Here is a 25877-nt window from a genome sequence, read left to right on the forward strand (position 1 = left end):
CCAGCAGGTTTGCCTGTTGTTCCCCACTGTCCTGGTTTTGTTCCCCATGCTAATGTGGGGGGCCTCTATTTGCTGATTTCTTCTTCTGCCTCTTTCTCTGTCCATTGATCTAGTCCCCTGCACTGTAGGCCTCCTGCCAATGTTCTCTTTCCTGTCGGATCAGTGCCACTTGGCAAAAACGCTACAACTTTCCTATCATGCTAGAAGATTGTGCTAGAAGACCTAGAAGACCCCCATCCTCCCTACCCCAGTGGAAACAATGCTGCGTATGGAATCAGGGACTGGTCTTGGAGTCCCAGCTCTTCAACTTTTGGGTCACGTGTTTTATTTCTTTAGCCTGTAATTTCCTTATCTATAAAATTGGAGTAATGATACATACCTACTCATCGGGTAGGTGAAAGCACTTTGTAAACTGTAAATTGTTTAGCACATTAATATTATTTATCACTTGGTCTAATCCAAGTATCCTTCAACTATTATCTGGCTTAAAATGTTTATTTTTATTGAAATAAAATTCACACAACATAAAATTAACGTCTTTAAAATGAAAAGGTCAGTGACATTTAGTACATTCACAATGTTGGGAAACCACCACATTTATCTCATTACAAAACATTTCATCACCCTAAAATAGACCCCATATCCGCTAAGCAATTCCTCCCACATTCGCCCTACCCCAGCCCCTGACAATCACCAATCTGTTTCTGTTGCTATGAGTTATCTGGATAGTTCATATAATTAGAATCATATAACATTTGTCCTTTTCTTTCTGGCCTCTTTCACTTAGAAAAATGTTTTTGAGGCTCATCTACCTTGTAGCATGTATCGGTACTTTTTTCCTTTTCATGGCCGAATAATATTCCATCGTATGGATATATCACATTTGCTGATCCATTAATTTGTTGGTAGACATTTGAATTGTTTCTACCTTTTGACTATTTTGATAGTGCTACTATGAACATCTGTGTACAAGTTTTTGTGTGGACATGTTTTTAATTCTTTCAGGTACATACCTAGGAATGGAATTGCTGGGTTATATGTCAATATTGTTTAACTTTTTCAGGAACTCTGATTTTTTTTTTTTTAGGAAAGGAAAAAAGAATCTAAAAAGCAAGAGTGAAATTGGAATAACACAGAGATCAGAATGGCTCCTCTGCAAGGATGATGCTAATTCATGTGTTCTATAAAAATATAAATAAATAACATAAAAAATCATGACTGTTGGAACTATTCCATATTTTGGTTGTTGGTAGTTACACAAGTATATGCATTTGCCAAAATTCATAGAACACTGAAAACAGTGAAATTTCTTTTATTGTATGCAAATTTAAAAGGTAGATGACAAAGAGAAAAAAATGCTCATTTACTTTTTAAAAAAATCGTTGTCTCATTGCTATGGCAAAAGATTGATAATAATGTAATGTTCATTGATGGATGACTAGCTAAGTATTGGATGTTCCAGCCAGCCATTCAATAGAATGAATATCCTGCATCCTTAGTAAGAACATGCTAACCTTCCCCAAAACACAGGGAGGCCAAATTCAGCCTGGGGAAGAGGAGATTCATCGGAGTCCCATTTGGCTCCTGGTGCACAAGAAGGTTGTGGAGCTTGAGATATAAGAAATGAAAATGTTCTATGGCCCAACAACCACTTCACAAGTAGCATTGTCTGGGAACTGTTTGCGTTGTAAATGAACTAGGCTAGCACACTCACAGACTCATTTTAGACCACAAAATGTGGGGCCTGAGGCTTACTTTGGCCATTTGGGGCTGGCTGCAGCTCTCCAGAGTCCGTGCTAGATGGCATCCTCTCTCTATGGAGGAGACTTGGACAGCCTCAGGGAAGGAGTGCTGTAAGCTTGGTTCCCACATCAGCTCATTTCCATAGCAGGGTAACCCATGCCTTTTGCTTCTACAGGAAGAAATTAAGCTGTTTCCAATCAATTGGGCAAATTAGATACCATATTCTATTTTACAAAATTGACAAAGAGCAACCTGTGCAAAATGTTACATTTTTTAAACTGAGTATTTGTTAGATTCTAATTAGCATATGACTGGCTAGCCAGCTGAGACTTCCAGAAGGGAGCAAGTATGCCCTTCTTTTATTGGGTCAATTAAATATTCACATAAGTGCAATGGCCTATCTTAGGACAGCAAAAGCTTTGTATTAAGGTCTCAACAATGATTAGGCCCAGTCTCTGGAGCAAGAAAAAGTTTGTTACTGCAGCATTAAGGTTGAAACTGCTGAAGCCCATCTCACCTATGAGTCATCTGATTTTAAGGGCTTTTAACATTGCATTCATCTCACTTCCTCTTCTTTAAGAAGCGATTCTATCTTTGCTGTCACGACTGTATCCGCATTTCTATTTTAGGCTACCATGCTCAAATGAACCTGGCTTTCCTCATGTTATCACCTGATAGATGCTGGTCATAAACAGACCATACGTGATGGTTTGAAATCTTTCCTTATCCATAGTAGCAGAAACTTAGGTAGATTACTTACCAAGAGGCCGTTTTAACTCTTCCCACTCTGAATTAATTTTTATACTTTTGCTGTGCAAATTTCCTTGCCAATTTGAACATTTTTTCTTCCATCTAAATCTGATTGTTCAGCACTGAACCAAATGAAAGAAGTCCAGCTTTCCCTGAACCATTTTTGGAATAAACATCTTATGTTTCACTCAGTCTGAAAAGTGCATTGGAATTGGTCTGCTTAGGTTCCTTTAAAATTGTATGATTGGTTTAGCTACTGGGCTGATGGCAGGAGACAGTTGCATTTGAGGAGGGAGGTACAGTCAGACAGCTGGAAGTCGCAGGCACTGAGAGATTGCCCATGGCTTTCTGTGATGTTGACCTCTGATATCAGGGGCTAAATCGCACTACTTTTCCCTTTAATCTCTGATCTGGCAGGGTTGTGGGAATGTTGATAGTTAACTAGTATGAAGTAACCAGAGGCCTAGGTAGGGCTGAGCGGTGCCATGTTTGCTCTGAGTCGGCAAATGCTGCCACATGCTCACTACAAGTAAGGCAGGTACTAGGTTCCATAGAGAAGGGAATTTAAAGATGAAAAGGACACATTTCAAGCCTTCTAGTGGAGAAGGCAGACACCTGAAAAAGCAGCCTTGCCACCCAGTAAAACCAGTTGACCTTAGGCAACAGACCTCCTCTATATACAAAGGAGGCAACAGCTTTTTAGCAATTCAGTGCGCAAGTAAGTGTAAGGTGGGGATCCTAACTGAACACGGCCCCAGGGAAGGAAGCCTTTTGTTCTCACTCAAGAGGACCACGTTAAACTCTGGCACCAGAAGCACAGAAACCACATGTGGTTGGGACCATGGGCAGGCAGACGTGAGCATTTCACCAGGAATCTCTTTCCTGAACTTGCAGTTAAGACTCCAACAGATGAATCCGAAAAGGCTTGTTACCAAGCTGGGTATTTAGATGTCGATAGGTCATAACTATCCAGCAACACCAGGGTGAAGCATCCCAACGGATGTATGAAGATCAGCTGGATCATCTTTAACCAAAGGCTGCTCAGGCCCCATCGCTTAGAGGCATTTTTTTCTCAATTATGTTGCTTGGAGGTCAGTTTTTGTTTGTTTGTTTATTTTCTTTTTAAAGTGTGATAATTCTACTACTATTCACCCTTCACAAATACTGGTTAGAATGAACAAGAAGTTTTAAAGCAACTTGATTTTCAGGGAAAATATAAATAGAAGGATGATAGAGGGTCTACAGCATGGCAGAATTTTTGATGTTAAATTTGGCAATTGCTGGGGACCACAGATGAAGGGACTTCGCAGAGGGGAGGGAGTGCGGCTGGAAACATGCGTCCAACTCTGCTTTCGGCTCTCATTTCTCCTCCTTATAATCTTCCTCAGTGCTTGAAATCACGTCTTCCTCTCCGTTTCCAAGTCCTTTGTGTATGTGTCCACAATGGCCCTTAGTCCACTTTATCTCGGTAGTTTGCCTCCCAGTTTGCCTTCCTTCCTACTGGTGAGCTCTTCTGGGAAATCACCTGCTTGTATTCCCTACAGCGCATGGCGCATAAAGGTAAACTTTAAAGAATGAGAGAATAATTGGGAGAATGAAAGCACCACCTCCAGCTGTTTCCTGATGATTAGAAAGCAGTGAAGCAAGGAAAGGGATGGAAACCCTGGGGGGCCCCAGCACTATTCAGAAAGCCAGACTGATATTTCAGGCAAAAGTAATTCATATTTTAGGACGAAGATAGGTTTATGACTTTGCAGAACAATCAATTTCTATTTACAAGAACTCTGAGCAGCTTTATCCATGTGATACAGGTGCTAACAGAATGAGAGGATTTCATGTTTCTTTTGCATTTCCGGCTCAGCTGATCCTGAGTGGAATTAAAAGTCAGTATTTGTCTTTGGCATATTCCCATCCCTCTCAAACTCACCCACTCCTCCATTTGGAGTTCCATTCTTGCTGCCAGCTAGAAAGAGTCCCTGTGTTCCTATTGATATTTAATGGACTACTCTTCCTCGAATCCGACCCATTTTTTTTCAAGAGGACTGCCAGTACTTAATGCAGTTAATTGAAAGGAATGAAGCTATAATGGTGAAATTATGGACTGGGATGGAAAACCCCCTTAGGTCTTAATCATTTAGCCAACTGCCTGCTTTGCCTTCTTACAATGCAATTTAAGTTCGCTCTGGCAGCCAAAGAGAACAATTGCAACCAAGTTCTGCTGCCCAGCCCGAGCTAGCCAGAAGTTAAGTGCATAAACTCTGAGTCAGACTGCTAGGTTCAAATCCCAGGTCGTCTACTCATTATTAGTTGTATGACCTTAAGTTACAAAACCTCTCCTATAAAATGGGGCTATGTTCTCTCCCTCATCCAGATATTGTGTTCAATGATATAATCTATGGAAAACACTTAGCATAGGACCAGGCTCAGAGTTGGTATCCAGTAAATCTTAGCCATTATCATTCCATTCTTGCATTGGAATGTCCTAATTTCTTCATAGAGGCACAGATACTTGAAGTACAGCCATTTATTCTGTAGGCTGGATGTATTACCGTGTGGCAGACAGAAGTAGATAACCTTTCTCTTGCTGAATGACCATGAAGAACTGACTTATTCGATCTTGTCTGTTTCACATCTGTAAGATGGGAACAGGCATGAATTTTCCGTGGCTACAAACTTAAATTTGCCTATAGAAGCCAGAGAGGTAAAATCATTGGTGATTAAGATATCAGAGAGCAGTGGGGATTATCGTTAGTTGTAGAGTTTTGGTGCTTAACGTGTGGTGCACTTGGAGTTTGTTAGAAACAGCAGAATCTCAGGTCCCATCACAGACCTAGAGAAACAACCAACATTTTAATAAGATCCTTAAGTGATCTGTACGCACATAAAAGTTTGAGAAGGCTGCTGTGGAGCACAAGCCACCTAAAGGCATTCAAGTTTTGTTGTTGTTTTTTAATGTCAGCCAACTTAATAGCAAACTTAGGGTTGCATCAAGCCTTAGGCTGCCAGCAAGTAATCATTGTAGTTGGTGGCTCTGAGATGCTGCCAGTTCTAGGATTCTCTCTCAGACTTTCTGCTATAAGTTAGGGCTCCGGGGATGTGGATTTGTAGCCAAGACAAAGCCTGGTTTGCTTAGAACAGTAATTCCTGGAGCAGAAGATGCCTAAGAAGTTATTTGCTCAGTTCCCCGCCTTTTAACGGGTAAATTGTTACTGCCCCCACTATACAGACAGGACAAGTGAGGTCCAGGGAGACTCACTGACCCAAATCCAGACACTAGGAAGTGGTGATGGCGGGTATACTCCATCAGGGAACAAGACAATCCTGTGTGTTAGAATCAGCAACCATTCTGGTTTCCAAGGCCTGGAAAGTCTATTGATTTCTTTATATTCTCCAATGATAATTGTTCTCCGTTTCTCTCGGCACCTCCCTGCCACTTCCTGGAAGCCCTGGGGACAGAAGGTTTCCTCCTTTTGCACAGAGAAGGCCCAGAGCCGGCTTCTGAGCGGATATCCGGCCTGCAGGATGCAGAGGAGGCAAAGGCTTCATTGTTCTTGGGGCCAACTTACCCCTCCCCCAACCCAGAGGACACTCGTTGCACACCCTCGGGGTGACCAAGTGCCCATCTCCCAGGAGTGGGATCTTCAAAGGAAGCAAAGAAGCGAGGCTGAGCGCTGAGCTGGAGTCTGATGCTCTGAACAAAAAGTGGAAAGGCGCTAAGAGCCCCAAGACAAATAAGCCCGGAATTTGAAAACGCGTTTCCAACACCGGCTCGGCACTGTTACTCATTAACGCTCCCCACTGCCGACTCAAATGATTCTGCTTGCGTTTTTATTCATCTGAACGCGTTTGTTTGCACTGGGGATCGTTGATTTGCGGGCCTAGCGTGCTGGAAAGCAGTTTAGTAGCCAAACGAGCCGCTTCCCACGCAGGGATCCCTGGAGTCCCGGCCAGGCGGGCGCGGGCGGTCCGGGGCGCGAGGGGACGCCGTTCGCGTGCACCCGCCGCCGCACCCTCACCCCGCGGCCGCCGGGGGGCGCTCGAGCCACACGGCCACTGACGCTGCCGCCAGCGCCGGGTCGCCGCCGAGTCGCAGACCCGTTCGCGCCCTTAGAGGAAACAAAGTACACCTTTGTCAGCGGCAGGGCGCGTGTGCGTGTGAGGCGGCGCACAGTCACCCGCCGCCGGGTGCGGGGCCCGCTGGCGCGCCTCGCCACCCCTGGGCTGCAGCCCGCGCGCGGGCCCCGCGTGGCCCGGGGGAAGGGGGTGAGGCGCTCGGCCGGGCCGGGCTGACCTTCCTCCCATCCTGAGCACGTCCCGCGTGTCGGCCAGGGCCCGCACCCGCTCCTGCCCGGCCGCGGCGCTTCGCCTGCCGTCGCCGCCGTGGCCCGTGGACTTTGCTTTCCCGGCTCTCCGCAGGGGGGGGAAGCGGACAAGCCAGAGCCCGGAGCGTGGGAGTGCGGGTCTGGGCCCCAGGACTGGGGGCTCCGGCTCAGCCGGGCCGCCTTTGAGCCACCCGCCGTCCCTCGAGCCCCGCGTCGTTTGTGAGCCCGGGCCGCGCCCACCGCCACTCCGGGTGCGGGTTCCGGGCAGGTCTCTAACTCCCGCAGCAGCGCGCCAGCCCGGCCCTAGCGCCGCGCGCGGGGAAGACTACAAGTCCCAAAAGGCCCCGCGCCGCGAGTGCCGAGGCAGGAGGCGCTGCCCGGCCTGGCGCCTGCGCAGTGCGGCCGCCCGAGCCTGCTAGTACCACACCCCCGGGAGGGACGGAGGGGAGGCAGAAGCATCCGAAGCATTAAAGCATCCGAGGGAGCCGGAGGGGAGGAGAATGGAGTGACAGAGAAACGCGGAGGGTGGGGGGTGGGGGGGAGACTGTTGAGGGAGGGGGGAGGGGGGACACAGAGGGAGGAAGAAGCAGCGGCGGCGGCGGCTCCTCTTTGCAGAGGGGGAAAACTCTGAGGGATAAGAGCAGAAATAATGCGGTAGGAAAGGCGGGCTCCCGGCTCCCGGCTCCGGCAGCAGAAGCGGCAGCCCGAGCAGCGGCAGCGACAGCGACAGCACCCTCAGGCTCTGACAGCCCCACCAGCCGGCTCCCTCGCTGACCGCCGACTGTCAATGGAGCTGGAAAACATCGTGGCCAACACGGTCTTGTTGAAAGCCAGGGAAGGTAAGAGGCAGGGCCAGTGCGTGCCTGGCTCATTCGCCGCGGGTCAGGGTGCGGGTGTCGGCCGGCGTGTGGGCTGGGGCGTGTGTGTGTAGGATGCCCGCAGTGAGTTGGTCGCGAGCAGGACATCTCCGAGAGCTGCTCCGCAAACGCTTCGGGGTTTTGCCCTTGGGCTCAGAGAATCTGGACTTGGTTAGAGAAGGAAACACATCGAGGTTGCAGGGATTAGGATGCTAAAATATCCCTTAGTTTCCTGCTCTAACCTTACAGACATCGCGGCAGCTGTCGAAAGGTCAGTTGGAAAAAGCATTCATTCAGGAAGAGATGGGCAAACATGAAAATAAAATAGCTTTTCGAGTCGGCCCGGGATGGTTCTGAGTGTGAATTGGTGCGTGTGCGTGTGCGTGTATGTGTATGTGTGTTGCTGGGGGTGGAATTAGCAGAAGCCAAGTCTTTGCTTGCGCAGGCTGAGTTGATACAGGCTATTGCTGGAAACCATCCGCTGGGAATGTTTCTTAGGGAAATCCCGTCGTGTGGAAGGAAGCCTTTTAAAGGCAAAGTAAGATGTTGAGGAATTAGCCCGTTCCTAGAATAACGAGAGGATGGCTGTACAGATCACCTAGAAAATAATTCAGGATTTCAGACGTGTTTTTTTTTGTTTTTGTTTTTTTGGACTGGGGATGGGAGTAACTGAATTGTTTGATTTTGGCTCACTTGAGAAAAGAAAGGTAAGTGTACCAGTGCTTAGATGCATTTTTGGGTGCAAATCATTAGATTTCCTGCATTTAGTTGGCAGGAAATGTCTAAACGGAGTGGGTAAGATCCTGAAGTCAAAGCTATAAACACGTTTTGACGCTTCCTTGAGATGAAAAAAAAAAAAAAAGTGGCTCGGAAACTTAGATGCTTCCTAAAATGATTGTGTGCCTGTAAACATACATATTTAGGAACACCTGGAATTTATGTAACATCTTTTTTGCCAAGATTTGAGCTTTGGCGTGCAGCCTTTTTATAAAACGAGGAAGTGGTTTTTCCCTTTCATGGGAGGAGGCTTTATTTGACACCCAAGGTAGAAGACAGCCTAAGTAAGGTCTTGACTTCAGAAGGATCCTCAGGGAGCAGCCCACGAAAATGCCTTACCGACCTCTTAATATTTTTATTCACCCACTTTGATGAATGAAGGAAGAATTTTTGGCCAGCAATAAAACGGTTCATGTTTATTCAGCCGGTTCCATCACCTTGTGGCTCTTGTACACGCTGTGCGGGTTGGGGTGATGCACAGTCCATTAATTCAACTCAGCGTTCACGTCGTAATTTCGTCGTCATTTGTCGCTCTAAAGCAACCTCCTGGAAGATTTACTTTGAAAACCCTAGCAGAGTTTAAAATATGCAGGTCCATCTCTCCCCCACCCCGGCCCAATTGCTCAGCTTTGGTGTGAGAACAGATTTGTAGGAAAGGCTGTTGTTATTTGGCAACTTCAGGTCCTGAGGCCTGATGTTTTTTTTTCTTTTTTCCCAGCCTGAAATGTTAGCGAGCGGGAACAAGGTGGGGGACTGATGGTCTCTCCGATGGACTGGGCAGTGCGTCCTGGAGGGGAAGAAGCGAAGCAAAGAGCCCCTCCCCACCCGCCCCAGCTCTCAGCCTTCGCAGCCGCCACCTAGTGGTGGGACATGGTTGTACTTCTCGGGGCTCGGAGGCTGGGAAAGTTTTTTTCCCTCCCTCCATTCTGAAATTATTCCTTGGGAAATCACTGAATAGGATGGTGCTGGAGGCTTCGCAAGTTTTACTGGTTTCTCCTGTTGCCGCGGGGAATTCTGCTTCCGAGATTTGCTGCTCTACACGTTTGCCTGGGGCATGCTTTTTTCTTCCCTCCTCATTTGGTCGCTTCTTTTAAATGTTTCGCTTGGAGCGAGCAAAGTATTATCAATTTTCCCCCCAAATTGGTCTGCCCAGTTTATATTTTTCACCGAAATGAATTCACCGCCTGATATTTTGGCTTGTCAGGTTAACAAATTGTTTTTTTTTTCTTTTTTTTCCAGAACATTAGGGAGGAAAGAGGTCTGCAGGCTTTTGCTTCAGGGTTTTGCTTCAGGGAGGCTTATATAGGATGACGGAATTACAGTGATTAAAAGCGCCCAAGAATGTGCCTTACACGTCCCTTTCCTTTTAGAGTCTTTTCAATTTCTCTTTGAGAGTTTGGTAGTCAGCTCATGGTGAGAAAATAGCTCTGGACGTTGCCTTTGAAGTGGAGAGGGCCTTGCCTGTATGGAAATGGAGAGACTGACACATGAATAAGAAAAATTAATCACGTGGAACTCATTTTTAAATTTGCATTTCTTTCCCTCTTTTCAGTCTAAACAGAATTCACGATTTTAAGTGCACCCGTTTTCTTCTTGCTGGGTCTTTATTAAAAAATGTGAGCACATATATTTTAATTAGTATAAAAGCTTTTAGAAATAAAAGCAATTAATTTTTCTCTTCTCAGTTCACATGTACTTGAAGTCATTTTTTTAATTAAGTAATTCTGCAAATAATCATATTTTCCAAATATTCAAAAGTGAAAGTTCCAGTCAGTTTAGTGAAATACTAACATAAAATTTATAGTATCTTAAGAAATCTGAATTGTTTGGAATGTTTAAAACACTTCTTACTTGAAGATTCTCGTGAATGGTTACAAATGAGAAATATAATTGGTGAATGTGAAATGTAATTTAGTTCACTTAACAAAAATGTATTGTAAACAATCTGAAATGTGGCTTTCAAGTAAGTCATATTTGTCTCCAACAACAGAGAAACAGGCCTAGAAGAAACACAGACATACTTTGCAAATGCTGTAAAGGAATTTGTAGTTGTCCATGTTGGTGGATAATTTGGGAGCCTATCTTTTGTTATTATTATGCATTCTGAAAAGCAGATGACTTCTAAATTCACAGTAAATTCATATTCGTACCATGATAAAACATAAAGTGGAAAACATGCATATAGCAATATATTAAAAAATACGAATATAGAAAACTTATAAGCAGATTAGAGCAAAAATGATTCATTATTAGTAATTAGAAAACAAAGCAAGCAAATGGCACCTTTGTGATGTTTTGAAATACGAATAGATCAAGATCCGGATTCAAAATTTGAAATCACCCAAATGTATTTTGTGGCCCATTTATTTGTCCTGACCTAAGGAGAAAATACCAACTTGGTCTCTCTTAGGAATTTTAGATTACTCCCCTAAAAATGATTAAGGAAAAAAAGAAAGAAGTGGAGACTGAATTCATGCCAGTTTATGGAGATGAGCTAAGTGATTAAGCATTTAATGAAAAGAGGCCCAGACTAACTCTATCTATTTATTTACATTTCAGAATCTCAGATTGGCAAGCAAGCTAGTGTTGAAATAGTAATAGTGAGAAAGAGTGTTTGCAGAGTGCCTTTTGTGTGTGCATGTTTTTTTTTTTTTTTTTTTTTTCTGTAAGGGTTTTTGTGTCTTTCTCATATTCTAGATCTGTTGCCTCACTCTTGAGTGAACAGTGGTGAGAAGAAATTTTGCAGGGATCCACCTTTCCTATCTCCGCAGGCAGGCAGTGGCCATATCTGATCAATAAAGGTGACAGAGGGAGTATTGGTCACATTTTCCTGAGCATGATTCTCGCAGGCACCAAGCACAGGAACTGAGACGTCAGAAGCGTCATGACTTTGCCATTGATCACAACTGCTGAAAACAAGAATATGTGAGAACCATTTCCTCAGATAAATCGGTGACTTGTTAGCCTGGTTCTTCCTGATGGTCAAGACTGGGGTCCTGGGAAAAGGTGAAGCTGGGGGCCAGCAGAGGCTAGGGAGGGCACGAGGAAGTGGGGAACGGCATCCAGCCCATGAGGGCCAGGCTCCGCTTGGACAGACGCAGCATTCCACAGCAAGGATGAAAGCCCAGGCTCTTCCTCCTTCTTTCCCTAGGACCAGTAGTTCTTCACAATGGAATTGAAACATTGGTGTTCTGTAATTAGAACATCGAAATGTCTCTGAAGCTCGCGGCCCTCTAACTGCTGTCGGCAGGCATATGGATCGCACCCCGTTGCTTCGCCCTTCAATCTGATGGCACAGGAGAGCAATAGCGTTCATCCTGGCGCAGGCAGCCCAGCGTGTGGAAATGCTGGCTGGCCTGTTAAGCACAGTGCCATTCGATGACGCTCCGTTTTATTTTTTCTAATTTTCTTTTCAGTACTGTCACCTTGGGGGTAGAGAAACCAAAAGCAATGTTTCCAGAAGGTCCTGCTCTCTTCCAGAAACATTTCAAGTGATGATTTTAATGAACCCAGTTGCTTATTTTTAAAATCATCAGATAAATGCCCACAAGACTCTCAACTTTCAAGAGCTTAGCTGCTTCTCGTCAGATTCTAAACTCCAAAAAGCTTGATTCTTCCAGTGCCCAAACTAATCTGTGTTTAAATTATGTCTCCAGGAGCTGTCACTCTGGTAGTTAGTTGCTGGCTAAATGATACCCTTTAGGTCTGGGCTGAAAACTTCTGTAATGTCCAAGTGAATTTCAGGAAGGAGCTCAACAGACGACCAAATTCACTGTCACCAAGGGCTGTTCCACCCATACTTGGGAACTCCCGATATTCTTAGGAAACCATCCAGGATTACAGGCAATATGTAAAGTTAATATTTGTTGCCCATATATTTGTGGCTCAAGATAAAGCATTATAATATCTAGACGTTTTTGAAATAAAAAAGTCCTATGGTTCCCAAAAGATTTCACTGACGTGGATCATGCAACTCAGAGGTGAAACTTGAGGAACAATAGAAATTTGACCACAAATAGGTGACACGTAGAAAAGGAAATTAGGAATTTCTTCAATCTTACTACTACCCCCAACTCCCACATCTACATCAAAATAGAACAGTGAAGACAAAGGGGTTTAAGATGTGATTTTAGATGATTACAATGGATTATGTGGGCTTAGATAACAGGAACAATTTCTACTTTAAAACACATCCTTTTATATTTCAGTGAAAATTTTTATTTATAAATATTTTAAATATCGAAAAGATTTTAATCAATAAATCAAGCTTCTTAAAATTTTATCTTTTGGGGATGCAAACAGTCTTGTTCATTTAGTACCATCCAAACCCTGGAGGAAGCACTCCATTTTGTGTAAATCACACTACTTTTTAAAAAGAAAGCAGCGACATCTTGATCAGACACTGCCCCCCCCCTTTCATTTTTGAGAAAATCACTCTTAAATTGCTTTCGGAAATTCTCACAAGGATAAAATCATTCATGTATTCACTCAGCCTTGACCGTTGAAGGACCTTGTGGCAGATAACAGCTGCCTTGGAGAGAGGCAGCTGGAGGTGGGTGATGAGATGAGACTGGGCACCATTACTATCTTTTTAGGCATTTAAACTGGTAAGACAGGTAGGAGTAGAACTAGTAGGTGTTTCCACCCCTCCCACCCCCAAAGAGTGGATGCTGACTGGTGTGAGTTGCTTAGCTGAGTACCCTGTATTGACTCTGCTGTGCCTAGAACTTGATCAATAGCCCAAGGGGCCAAATATGATTTAAGGCTAATTTAAAGGTCGTACTTGAGGGATAGGCCCGAATCTGGAAGATAACTGCTAATTTCCCAAGACAGTGTGTTTTTATGAAGGTCATTTTTTTACCAGTGAAAACCACGAAACATCATGGCAAGAAGACCCTTTGGCTGGAATGACAACATCCAAGAGGAAGACAGGTGTGCAGTGGTGCCTTCTAGGCTGAGCTTTGGTGGTTTTTCTGGGGTAGCGACCTGGATGGAGTTGGTGGGCCAAAGCTCTGGAGTAAAGATGGTGGAGGCCTCCTTCCTTTCTGGGTTTTTCTTAGGATTGGTTTGGGTATATCCTCTGTTGTAGTCTGCCAGGTGATGACCCGAAAGATTTAAAGGCATCTAGTCCTCTAAAGCTACCTGTCAAACATAGCAGGTGCTAGCTGCATGTGGCTATTTACATTTAAACAAATTAGAATTGAAAATTCAGTTCCTTAAGCGTTTGAACCACATTTCAAGGGCTCAGTAGTCACATGTGGCCAGTGGCCACCATGTTGGATTGTCCAGATATGGAACCTTCTTGGTTTTGCAGAAAGCTCATTTGGATAGAACTGCTCTGGAGTTCTGCACATTGAATTAAATAAGAGTGTGATAAGCCCATAACTTCTGACATGGTAACTGGGGAGGGGTGGGGAGGAAAAGGAGAGGAAGAGAGGGAAATGACTGTGGGGAGAGAGAGGGGCAAAGGGAGAGACAGAGGCAAGGTGCAGGCTATATCTGGGGAGTGAGGGTGTAGGACCGGCTTCAGAGAAAAATCCAGTTCAGGAACAGTCACAGATAGATATTGGTGGTGCTGGTGAGCCACCCATATTGCCCCCCCCCCCCCGCTTCCTTTTTCATATTGTAGGGAAATTGGCCAAGATTGAGCCAAGATTTTTCTGAATCAAAGTAAGTGTACTTTATAGATACATACAGAGCCCCATGTTGCTTCTTGAAACCTCTGTAAGGCTATTTTAAAACAATCATTTTATTAAGAAAAATAAATTAAGTTGTATGTATAGTAAATCCACAGAAGGAAGAAAAAGAAAACAGCACAGACTTCAAAGAGTGCTCTAAAATGAGTGTGAAAATAGGTAAAACAATTTTCAGGGTTTCCATTTGTTTTGAACAGGACAGACCAAGGTAAGATCACAAAAAAAAAAAAAAAAAAAAAAAAAAAAAAAAAAAAAAGATGTCAAAAAACACACTGTTCTTGTATCCACTTTAACATTTGTCTTTAAAAACTGTTTCCTGTGAGATTGGAAACATTTTCAGGATAGAGCACACTTAGAAAGAAACATAAGCATTTGAAACAGTAAAAAACTTAGTTGCCTTTCTTCAGTGTAAAGCAGGGAACTCTATTTGAAGTTGTGCCAAAGAGTCAGCTGATAACATCTTCCTGACAGGAGTCAGTAATAAATCAGGCTAATTTTGATAGCGCCTGTCTTGTCTCTAGGAATTTGTGATCTGTGGAGACTCTTGTTTGTTCTCTCCCTCCCTCCCTCCCTCCCTCCCTCCCTCCTTCCCTCCCTCCTTCCCTCCCTCTCTCTATATGTATGTATGTATGTATGTATGTATGTACGTACGTATGTATGTATGTATGTATTTTTAAAGGCAACAATAAAATGAACCCTGAAGTACAATTCCTGGGGCCTACGCAGAAAGCAGATGAACAGATAAGAACATTCCTGTGTCATGAAGTGGCAGAGGCCCACAGGATGCCCAGGGCCTTGGCCGCCCCAAGCCTTCTCAGTCAGTGTACCCATCTGTCCTTCATTTTCCGAAACAGAGGTTTCCCTGGCTTAGCAGTTGGGGAAACTGAAAGGAAAGAAAGGAAGCCACTTGTCCAAGGTCACTTGAATTGTGGACTTTTGTGGAGCACCCTCCAAAGTTCTTTAATGTTCCAAAATAAATCTTTCCTCTCTCCTGTAATAATGTAAGCCCAAAACCAAGCCCGCTCCTCAGGGCACTGTGGTTTCTAAATGCAAACCCCTTTTTGTTGCAGCTGTGGAAGAGAAAGAGGGTGTCTGTGAGATTTCCTGGAGAGTGGGACAAGGTGGGGCTATAACTTTCCTTCCAGGCCCTGATTTCAGCTGAGTGCCAATTTAAGAGCAGTCGAATAAAGTAATTCCTACTAGATTGTGAATGACTAATAGATGAATTCTCACAGTAGGTGTTTCCACTTTAAAAGCTGTTTATCAACTCAAATCTGTAACCGAGGAGAGGGGGGATATGTGTGACTATATGTACATGTCTGGAGATATATGTGACTGTACACACATGCCTGCACATGTGTGTGCACACATGGCTGTGATCCTTTCTGCAGTCCCAGTTACCTATATTCTCCTTTAACACCCCTCTCCCCTCCCACCTCCTGCACATACCCCAACACATCAAAAGACCTAGGTCAGCCTCTTGGCATTCTTCCTCCTCCAAGCAGGGCTTGGAGAGAATCTTGAGCAGCCAAAGACTTGTCCCTGAGACACAGGTGTTAAACCAGATGGATGGCCATAGCAACATATCACAGGCAGTGGCATTAATTTTCTTCCTTGGCAGAGCCAAGATGTGGGCACTGGGCTGGCCAGTTCCTGCTGGTGTTGGCTTACCATGTGCAGGTCACGTCCGCCTCAAGGCCCACTTCCTGGGGGGCTTGCTATGCCTTGGAGATTTTTGCCCTCAAGCACCACTGCCTGATGGTGGCACCTTAGGTATATGCTCATATGCCTGCGGCTTTCTTTGCCTAGAAAAGTAGGGGGCCAAGTTGGGAGAGGTGGGAGAAACCCATCAGAGTGATCCCCTGGCAGATTGCAGGGTATCCCCCTGTCCCTCCTAAAGAGGATGTGTGAAGCAGGCTTTTCCTCTAAAGAGCACTCTCAGGGTTCACCCCTTTCCCCTTTTCAGAGGTAACCCTGTGGATGTTTGCATCTAGAAACCATGTCAACATGGGAGTGTGTGCGTGTGTGTGCGCGCGCACGTGCATGCGAGGTGAGAAAGTCTAACCGTGGACTTCCTGGGGGGTCGCTGCCAAACTCGAGATGCTGGAGAGGAGGCAGCAGGATGTCACCCCCTGGTAATGAGGGTACAGGAAGTCAAGCCTTTGATCTGCTCCTGCAGAGAAGGTGAAGCTCTGAACTTAACCACTTCTGGAAGGAAGAAGGGTGAAGGATAGAATTACCTAACTACAGGCTAGAGAGAAGCCAGCCGGTGTAATTGGTCTGCATATCTGATAAAAGGTCTTGTGAAACCTCATTTGAAAATGGAATTCCATCTTGGCATGGGTCTTAGCACCACTTGTGAAATGGAAAGAAGTCGGAGGAGGGTCAGCAAATGGCCCGGGGAAAAACAATGTTATAATGACTGATGCAGACATTTGCTTTGTCTCATCTTAATGTTGTCTGTTCACGCACCAGGAAGAATTTGTTGGGATGTTCAGATAATATCTCGTGAGAAGAATCTCCAAGCTCTAAGAGAAATAGAGGTGAGGGCGGGGTCAAAGAACTGGGCTGCTGACTTGAATGGCAAAAGGTGTCTCGGGATCCAACCTTTCTCAAGCCAAGTGCCGTTTTGGGTTGATGCCACTAAGCCTATAGTCACAGATGAGGGAGGGTGTCTGTTAGATGAGTGTGTGCCTGGAACACAGTAGGTGTTCAAGAAACGTTTCCAGGATGATTGACTGATGCTATATCTAAGTTACATGGAAGAGAGTGGGGGAGCAGAGAAAGTAAGGTCCTCAAGGAATGGTCTTGATGTCACAGAAGATGGTAAATTAGAAAATGATTCAACATGGTTAAGAATGATTAACTAAGGGTATAGGGCAAATTGGAAAATGTTTTCCAAATGTTTATCTTAACTGTGAAAAATGTCTGGCAAACTCCCCCACTCCCATCCCCAATTTGGAAGCGGTTTGTTTCACTTATTTTGGAAGAAGTAAATATTTGCATTAGACCAAACATTTGGGGCAAACAGTTCTCCCCAATTCTGAGGATGTGTGGGTCGGAGGAGATGTTTCATGTTGTAACACTCATACCTTTTTTGGCTAAATCGAAGGTAGCTTAGGATGCAATCTTCCCATGCTTTTCAAATCACTACTAGAAGGAGGCTGAGAAAATGGAAAGAAAATAGGAAGCCAAACCAGTGATCCTTCCAGACCCAGGAATGGCTGATGACCTGGCATTTGAAGGATGTAATCGTTATAGAAAAATTGCCTTTCTCATGAGCAAAGAGGCTGGATCCAATTAAGACAAAGAAAATGTATGTTAACTCAGAGAAGAAATTTCTAAACAGCCCATTCTGTAATCCTCTCTGAAGAGGAAGAGGCCAACATGACTGGGCTTTATGGACGATGCCAAACCCTGTGATATATAATAATTAGTGACCACTGCTTACTTTGCCACACACTCATCGTCCAAACCACTAACCATTGCTTGGGATGGAATGCACCAGGCCTAGATATCTGCCCCAGATGTCTCCCCATCAGTAGTATCCAATTAGAGGGATTTTAAAAATCAAAGCTTAATTCTCTATAACATATAGCAGAATACAAATTAAAGAAGGACAGACTTGATTTCCTCGATGGTTCAGTGGGTCACCAAGGTGAGGGTTAGTCTTTGGGTACGCTTCAAGGACACGTCTCAGTTTACATTTGGAAACTAATTGTTCTATATCATGGTGCCTGGTATTCTCGCTAGTCTTTTTTGGCAGCGTAAAAACATTTCAGGAATGACTGTGAGGGGGGCTGAGGATTTCAGAGGCCTATTCAGGGTCAAGTCCTTCTTGGGCAAGCGCTTAGAAGTGAACCTGTCTGTGTCTGCTTATAATTTCATCCCTGCAGGGTGGGCTTTCGCACTCTAAATTTCTGCCTTAAATTTGAGGGCTTGGGGGTTCCACGGAAGCAAAATTCTGATGGGAATAGCCCCGGATTGGCTTTTACACATTCCCCAGTGTCATAAATCCAGTATTTGGTTAGTACTCTGCACTTGGCACCGTGCTAGGGGAGGGCAGGCTAAGCGATGGAGTCTTCCCATCTTCTTTCTTAAAGAATCATTTAAAATGATAAAGTTCTTTATGTCCATTGATTTATCTGATCTTTACGGTCCGAAGAGGTGCGTTTTATTCTTCCCCATTCTTAGAGATAAAGAATTGGAGACTCAGAAGAGGTAAATGACCCACTGTAAGTACCCCGTTGGTCCTAGAGCCCAGACCCAGTGCCCAGCCCTGTCTCTACATCCGATACTCTTTCTGCTCCGTCCGGCTCCTTCCCTCAGTTTTACCAGCCGTTGGGAATGTCAATAGTAACACACACGACACGTCTGGAGAAGCATCGAGTGCACAGTGATGACTCAGATTTAAAGAGGAGTCATTCCATCTGATTTCCCCCCCTACCTCTTTAATTCCCCCTCCCTCCACCCCTGACCTAAGGAGGTTGCCATTTTCCCCTTAAGAACTGGATCTCTGAAGGCAGGACATCTCCTCCCACATGCTCGTGGTGTACTCCTTGGGCTTGGCGCCCCCGGGGCCTGGCACCTGCCAGCACACTCGGGGAGCCTGGCACACCTGGGGCCTGGCGCACCCAGGCCTGGCGCACCTGGGGTTCGGTCTGTGGCTCCACCTGGGGCACGAACCCAGGACTTTCTGCGTGTAACGCGAACGTGCTTACACTACACTATGGAGCCACCTCCAATTCCATCTGGTTTTTAAAATTTAGGAAAACTGCACAGGTAATACTTGCTTGCTAAAGGGAATCCAAACGATGCAAAACACCAAGAAGACGTGCTTCCGTGTGCTCCTGCTGCCAGTTCCACCCTTCAGAGATAAACACTCTCAGCGCTGAGATGGGCGTTTTTCCAGAACTCTGTGTGTGTGTGTGTGTGTGTGTGTGTGTGTGTGTGTGTGTGTGAACATACAGACAGACGCATTCGACACAGATCGGAGCCCAGTATTCACGTCGTTCTGCTGCTGTTTTCAGTCAGCAGTATGTCGTGGAGCCTTCCCGTATCTGTGTTTACAGTTTCCCACGAAATGGATGGGTGAAAGGAAAAACTTCGGAAACGGAGCGTCGTTTCAGTGGAATGCTGGGTGTTTTTCTAGCAGACCCTTGAGGTTATCTGGAGTTAAAGGGGCCTATGTCTTTGATCGTTTTACACTAGTTTTAATAATATATTTAATTAAGCCCCTGTAGTGGGCCACTTCGGTTTTCCAGTTTTTAAATATATTATAAACAGTGTAGGGATAGCCTACCCATGGAATAACATCTTTATACATTTATTTAAACATTTAGGCTTTTTTTTTTCTTCCTCCAATGGTGGTATCTGTCTAAGAGCGTTCTCACTGAGAAGAATAGTAATGGAGTTAGGTGGTCCTAGAGAGATGTACAAGATACACTTTCTTATAAGATAGGTGCATGGTACACATAAGGACACGTGATGTGATCGTTTTGAAACCTTTGGGATTTGGTACCCCTCACCTCTGAGTGTTCGGTCATCTTTTCCATGGTATTCAGAGCTTGGATTGGGGCTATCTAGTTCAATCAAAGACTTGGCAATGACTTTGTAATTGCCCCTGGGTTTTGAACGTGTAAATGGGCAGTGAGCACAGGCCCCAATAACAAGCCCCACTTGGCGAGGCGGTCCCGCATTTTTTTATTCCCTCTGACCGTCACCACATCCCAGACTCGGCAGCTATGTTTATTATTATTTCAATTTCAGAAAGAAAGACCAGCTCAGAGAGGTGAAGCGACTTTCCAAGCTCACACAGCAAGAACCCACTTCTCCCCCTTCCTCCCCTGGTGCTGACCCAGTGCATCTTGTCCCATCCGGAAGGACTTTCGCATTTGGTTGTGCGTTGCACAAGTCTAGGGAGGCATCCGTCACCCCGCGGAGGTGGTAGATCCAGAAACGCGCCTTGGGGAGGGGGCACCCTCTCCCGGTTCTCCCCAAGGCCCCGCATGTGCTGGCGTTGGTTCCACATCGCGTCTTTCGCGCCTGTCTTTTCTCTGGCGTACGATTTCTGTGTATTTCTGTGGGTTCTTCCGTCAGAACCTATCCTGATTGCAGGTTTGCATGAGATTTACCTAGGTAAGAGTTCTACGAGTCCCACCTCGAGAATCAAAAGCACAAATAAAAATAGGGCAATTCAAAACAAGTCACTGGCCCCAGCTCTCCACTCTGCCTCCCTCTGAGGGAAGCTGGACGTGAGGGCATAGTCCAAAAATATTAAATATCTTTAATATTTTTGTAACTGTCGGAAGAGGGAGTGGCATTTTCTTCCTGGAAGCATTTGTAACAGTGTTGGCTCGTTGGCCGGTGGCTCACAGCTGCCTGGAAGCAGCGAGTGACCAGACAGAGACAGGCTGCCTGTTAATTGATGATTAGTCTGAACATGGCTGTGGGCTCACTGGGCTCACTGTCATCTCGGTGTGCAGGAATGAGCCACACTGAAGCCAGCTCCTGTCTTCTCCAGAGGAGGAGTCTCAGGACCAGAGGAGCCCATATGGGTAGCCAAATACAGGATTGGAGCAGAAGCACTCTATAAAGCAGGACCGGTCCCGAAAGCAGGACTGGTCCCCGGGCCTGGATTTCCCTCCGAGGCAGTTCAGCAGCATTATTACTCATTCCCAGGCTGCGTCTGTCTCCTAGGGCTACAAAGCACCGCAAAACGGGCCGTCTAGAACCACAGAAACTCATTTTCCCACCGTCCTGGAGGCCAGAAGTCTGAAATCAAATTGTGGGTAGGCCACGCTGCCTCTAAAGGTGCCAGGGAGGGACGTGCCAGCCTCACTCCTACCTACTGGGAGCCTCAGGCATCCCTTGGCTTGTAGATGGCTGTCTTCTCCTTATGTCTCTTCACATGGTCTTTTCTTTGCGTTTCTGTCTGTGTCCAAATTTCCCCCTTTTAGGGCACCAGTCGTGTTGGATTAGGGCCCACCCTAACGATCTCATTTTACCTTAATCACCTTTGTAAAGACCTCTTTCCAGACAGGGTCCCCTTCTGAGGCACCTGTGGTTAGGGCTTCAACATACTCATATTTTGGAGGACACAATTCGACCCATGGCACAAAGCCCTGGCCACGATGTTCTCATTTCAGAAGCTTGTGGGCCGCACCTGGGGGTCTGTATGTTAAAAATGTCCCAGAATCAGCCAGAACCACTGCCCTGAGGATTTTCTGACTCTCTGCAGAGCGGATCCTGGAGACTGAGCTCCGACCTGGCTCCACAGGCAGGAGGACCCTCTGCAGCCTCCCCAGTTGTCGGTTTCTGTCTGCTCTAGTCTTTCTAGTGTTGGGAACTCACGTCCTCTCTCAAGCAGCCTGTCCCATTTCGAGCTGCTGGATTTTAAAAAAAGAAATTATTAGCTAGGCTTCTTGCTTCACTCACTAAACTACAAACACCCCGAGGGCTGGGACTAGGGTTTTTTCTTGACTTGTATCTCCCTGGGCCTCACCAAATGCTAATGGTAAACCTAGGTCTGCAGGTCAAGGCCAGGTGTGACGGGAGCAGCGCTCACCCATTGGGTTCTGGCTCTGCTCCTTGGAGGCATCCAGAATAAATGCACCACCCTTTGATGGGGGGCCCTTCTAATACTAGAAGACAACTGTGATGCCCACTGTAGAACTGAAACCAGAACTCTGGCCTCTAGGTTCCCAGGTGAGGCCAGCGCTTTCATTATACATCACGTTCGAGTGACAGACACATTCAAAAGGTTAGAATCTGTTAGCAGAGGAGAATGTGGTGTTACTAACATCCAGCAAAGCTCAAGGACATAGCTGTTTAATAAATTCCCAGAGGTGGAGTCAAGATACCCACAGTTTTACTTTTCAAGATAATATGGTATCTCATCTTGTGTTAAGTGCACTGAGCCAAGATGTTTCACCTCCCATTGGAAGCTCTATTGATTAATACCTCTAGTAGAAAGGCTGCAGGGGACGAGGAAGTGCCACCCACACGCTGTGTGAGCTTAGGCACATTGCTTGACCTCTCTGAGCCAAACCTTTCTCAGCTGTATAAATGTGTACTTTGGCCCAGGTGGTTTCTAGAGTTATTTTCGCCCTTTAGATCTTTAGAATTTGCTGGTGAATTTTCCACTGATAGTAATTCAACTGTGGGTACTTCATAATGAGATTCGATGTTAATTTGAAGAGCAGGCATTCTACATTAAAACGAAAATTACCCCAAGGAAAGAATTAGAGCTGGGCGGGGTTACACGTATAACAGAAACAAACAGGAAAGAACCCCGCCGCTGCTAATTTAACTGATGCCTGCAATCTAAGAAAGACAAATTCATGATTCTAGTATTTTCTCCAGTGGATTATAGAAAGGAAAATTAAATCAAAAGTCAAAAATAAACATTTTGATTGTTCCGCACTGTATTATCTTAGTAAACAACCTTCCTGGAAAGTTTAAAAACACACAGCACTCTTTCTGGCCAAAGAAAACAATATCGTCGAGAAAATATAAGAATTTTGCAGCTAGCTAGCTAGACATGAGTGAGGGACGCATTGTCGCGTAAACCTGGAAGCCTCCCACGAGGAGTCAGGGGTTGCTAAGCATTACCTACTTTTCAAGGCTTGTGGTTGGGGTCACCTGACAGCCACAGGGAAGGAGGTTGGAGATGGGACTGGGCACTGCCAGCGTTCTCCTGGGCGCTTGACAAATCCTGATCCTCTTCTTCCTTCGCTTGCAACTTTATTCGTTTGCTCTAGATGTCCGCCTCAGCTTGACAGGTAATACAGGTTCCCCAGTTTAGGATGATGCTGAGAGGATTGGTGGTTCTCTTCTGCTTAAGTTTTCTACAGCCGGAAGTGACGAAAGGTCTAGAGATTGACTATTTGGGTTCTGCCCTTGCTTTGCTGCTAGTTGGTCTTGAGGTCCCCCAGGCTAGTAACTTAGTCTCTCTATCGAAATCATCACATAAGAACAATGTCCTAATGATTATAGAGACTGAAGAAAAAACATATGTGAGATAGAAGGTCTAGATACAGATCCCCAAGCGTATGTAAAAATTTGGTATGTAATAACGGAAGTATTTCAAGTCAGTGGGGAAAGAACGGCTTACATGGTAAATGCTGTCGAGATAACTGGCTAATTAATAATCCTTGGGGAAGGCTTAGTGTTAGATCCTCACTTTATACTAACTAAAAAAAAATAGAGAGAGCCACTGAGATTTAGAGTTTTAAAAATGAACCTGTAAACATTCTAGACAAAAATGTAGGTGACTATTTCTTACAGTTTGGGGGTACAAACATGAGAAAAAAGGTCGTCGTATTTGACAGTACAAAATAAAAATGTTCTCCGAGAAAAGAGATCGTAAGGAAAGTTAAGTCAGCGACAGCTGGGAAAAGAGCCTCAATATATAAGGCGCTCTCATAAAATTAATCAGAAAGAGGAGACTTCCAGTAGAAAAATGAGCAAAGAACTGTGAAGAGGTAATTCACAAAAGAAGAAAGAGCTAGTAGAGAAGATTCGTTAATTAGGCAGGAATTTTGGTTGCAAGTGACAGAAATTCAGTCTAGACTAGTAGAGACATACGGGAACTCATCTGGGAGGACACGTGGTGGTGTGTGTGTGGGGGGGGGGCGGTATCTTGCATGTCAAAGGGAGGGAGGGACGTGCAGGGCCAGGATGGCCTCGAAACCCCTGCAACCTGGAACTCAAACCTACCAGCGCTCTTCACCTCTCGTCTGCTTCTTTCAATCTATCGGCTTCATATTTTCCCACTACTTTCTCTATATGACAGGAAAGCATTCATAGTTTCACATCTTGCAGCTTCCACCAGTGGAAGGACTGGTATTTTCCTCCCCAACTCAGATTTGGAACATCCTGGGGAATGGCTCTGATTGGCTTATCTTGTGTCAGTGGATCCTGTGGAAGAGTTAATGTATCCGCAGGCATCAGCTCGTAGATTCTCAGATTGCAGGGCATAGGGGTGTAGCTGTGAGAACCTGGCGGCTCTGGCTATAACCAGAGAGGCTGCGGGTTGTAAGTGGGGAGGTAGTTTCCAAGGGGGAAAAAGAGGGTACCAGTCAGACAGGCAGTAAATAGGGATCACTACACATGAAAAGATGCTCAATCTCACTAACAGGCAAAACCTTATCTACATGCAGAATCTTAGGTTTGCAAAAATTTAAACATCAATGATACCTGGTTAAGAAAGTGTGGGTAGATAAGTTCTTTTGAACATTATACTGCATTGCTGACAGGAGTGTAAATTGATATCTCAAGGGCAGTTTGGCAAGGTATACATCAAAAGGCTTAAAACTGAATAACACTTGGCCTTGAAATTCCATTTCTTAGATTTTACTGTAAAGAAAAATTTACGTACTAATGATTCACTGGAGGGTGTTTAGAGGATATTTATGATAGAGAGAAATTGGAAATAATTTCAATGACCATAAGGAGGGGATTGATTAAAATGAATTTTGGGATCTTCATATATGGACTCATATGTAGCCGTTAAGAATCACGGGGATCGAGTCTCACGGTGATCATAACGAAGTAAGCAGAGGTTAGGAAAACTTGGATTTTGTACAGTGAGTTTACTTTACACTTAGAATTAGAAAAACAAAGAAATTTCCATTGTGTGGGACAGATGACAATCTGTGCCTTGTAAATATAAGGCCACTTGATGGGACCACAAAGAAATAAAATTAAAAAAAAAAAAAAACATGCCAAGCCTTCTGGATCTTACCAAGGGGTTTTCTCCTTAGCATGTCACCATGGGAAGTCAGAAGATTATTTCAGTCATCTTGACCAAAAGATTCTTGAAACTTCTCCTTGGACCCATTTGTTGACTAACTAGCTTGACCGAACCCGTGTAGTAAATGCCTTAGTGTGTCGAGCGCACTTTTTGGACTCTGCTAGATGGTGACACACCTTTTGTCTTTAAAACATGAATTTGATTTGGGGGCAAAGCCTGCGTTTCTTTACTATCAGGTTCAAGGCATAAAGCAGGCAACCTCTCCGGGTGGCAATTTTGGAGGTGGGGGGTAGGGTCAAGAATGGAGAATGAGGCAATGCCGAGTGCCTCGCACAGGGTGGGGGTTTACCCAAAACCCCTCAGGGTTCCTCGGTGCGCAGGCGGTGTGTTTGCTTTAACAGCAACCATCACCATTCTCTTATCTTATCTTTATCTTCCTGTGACAGTTGGTGGGAGGTGAGCACTTCAATTCTTGTTTGACAAGCTGAGGAGCTGAGGAAGGGAGAGAGACACTCTGATTTGTCTATAATCCTGAAACCGGGGATGTTCCCAGTGGGGACTGGATTCCTGTCAGCTCTGTCTAAGGAACTAATGACCGACTAATGAGCAAGCATACTTTGAGATGCACAAAATTGGAGTCAGTTTTACTAACATGATTCATGCAGCTCCTGGGTATATAATGCTAGGAAAGGTGTTTCAGGAATGTAAAGATGAAAGAGAGAGACTGCTCCTCCCTTTCTGGAAGTTCCAATCTAGTTGGGGGAAGAATAGGCACACTGTATGACAAGGTAGAATACAAGTACAGAGGCAGTCCTGGTGGCGAGGGGCAGGGTTAGTGAAGGCTTCATAGAGAGGTGTTATGTGGGCCAGGCCTTGAAGGCTCCCGGCTGATCATGTGTAGCCACCAGACTCTGTGAAGGGAGCTTTCCAGAGATGTCTTTTCCACTACAATCTGATGAGTTATGTATCATCATTT

The 25877-nt window shown here is 45.1% G+C and overlaps 1 protein-coding gene across 1 annotated transcript in view; it reads left to right on the top strand.

Annotated features, from left to right (window-relative positions):
- Positions 1 to 7369: 7369 nt before the first annotated feature.
- GRK5 (G protein-coupled receptor kinase 5) overlaps positions 7370 to 25877 on the top strand; it is a 179496-nt gene continuing 160988 nt past the window's right edge. The window contains exon 1 of the mRNA XM_036223311.1: positions 7370 to 7654. Coding sequence (XP_036079204.1) covers positions 7603 to 7654 — 52 coding nt within the window. The 5' untranslated portion in view covers positions 7370 to 7602. The remainder of the gene's footprint in view (positions 7655 to 25877) is intronic.

Source organism: Rousettus aegyptiacus, unplaced genomic scaffold (assembly GCF_014176215.1).
Source record: "Rousettus aegyptiacus isolate mRouAeg1 unplaced genomic scaffold, mRouAeg1.p scaffold_m13_p_6, whole genome shotgun sequence".
NCBI classification, from domain to species: Eukaryota; Metazoa; Chordata; class Mammalia; order Chiroptera; family Pteropodidae; genus Rousettus; species Rousettus aegyptiacus.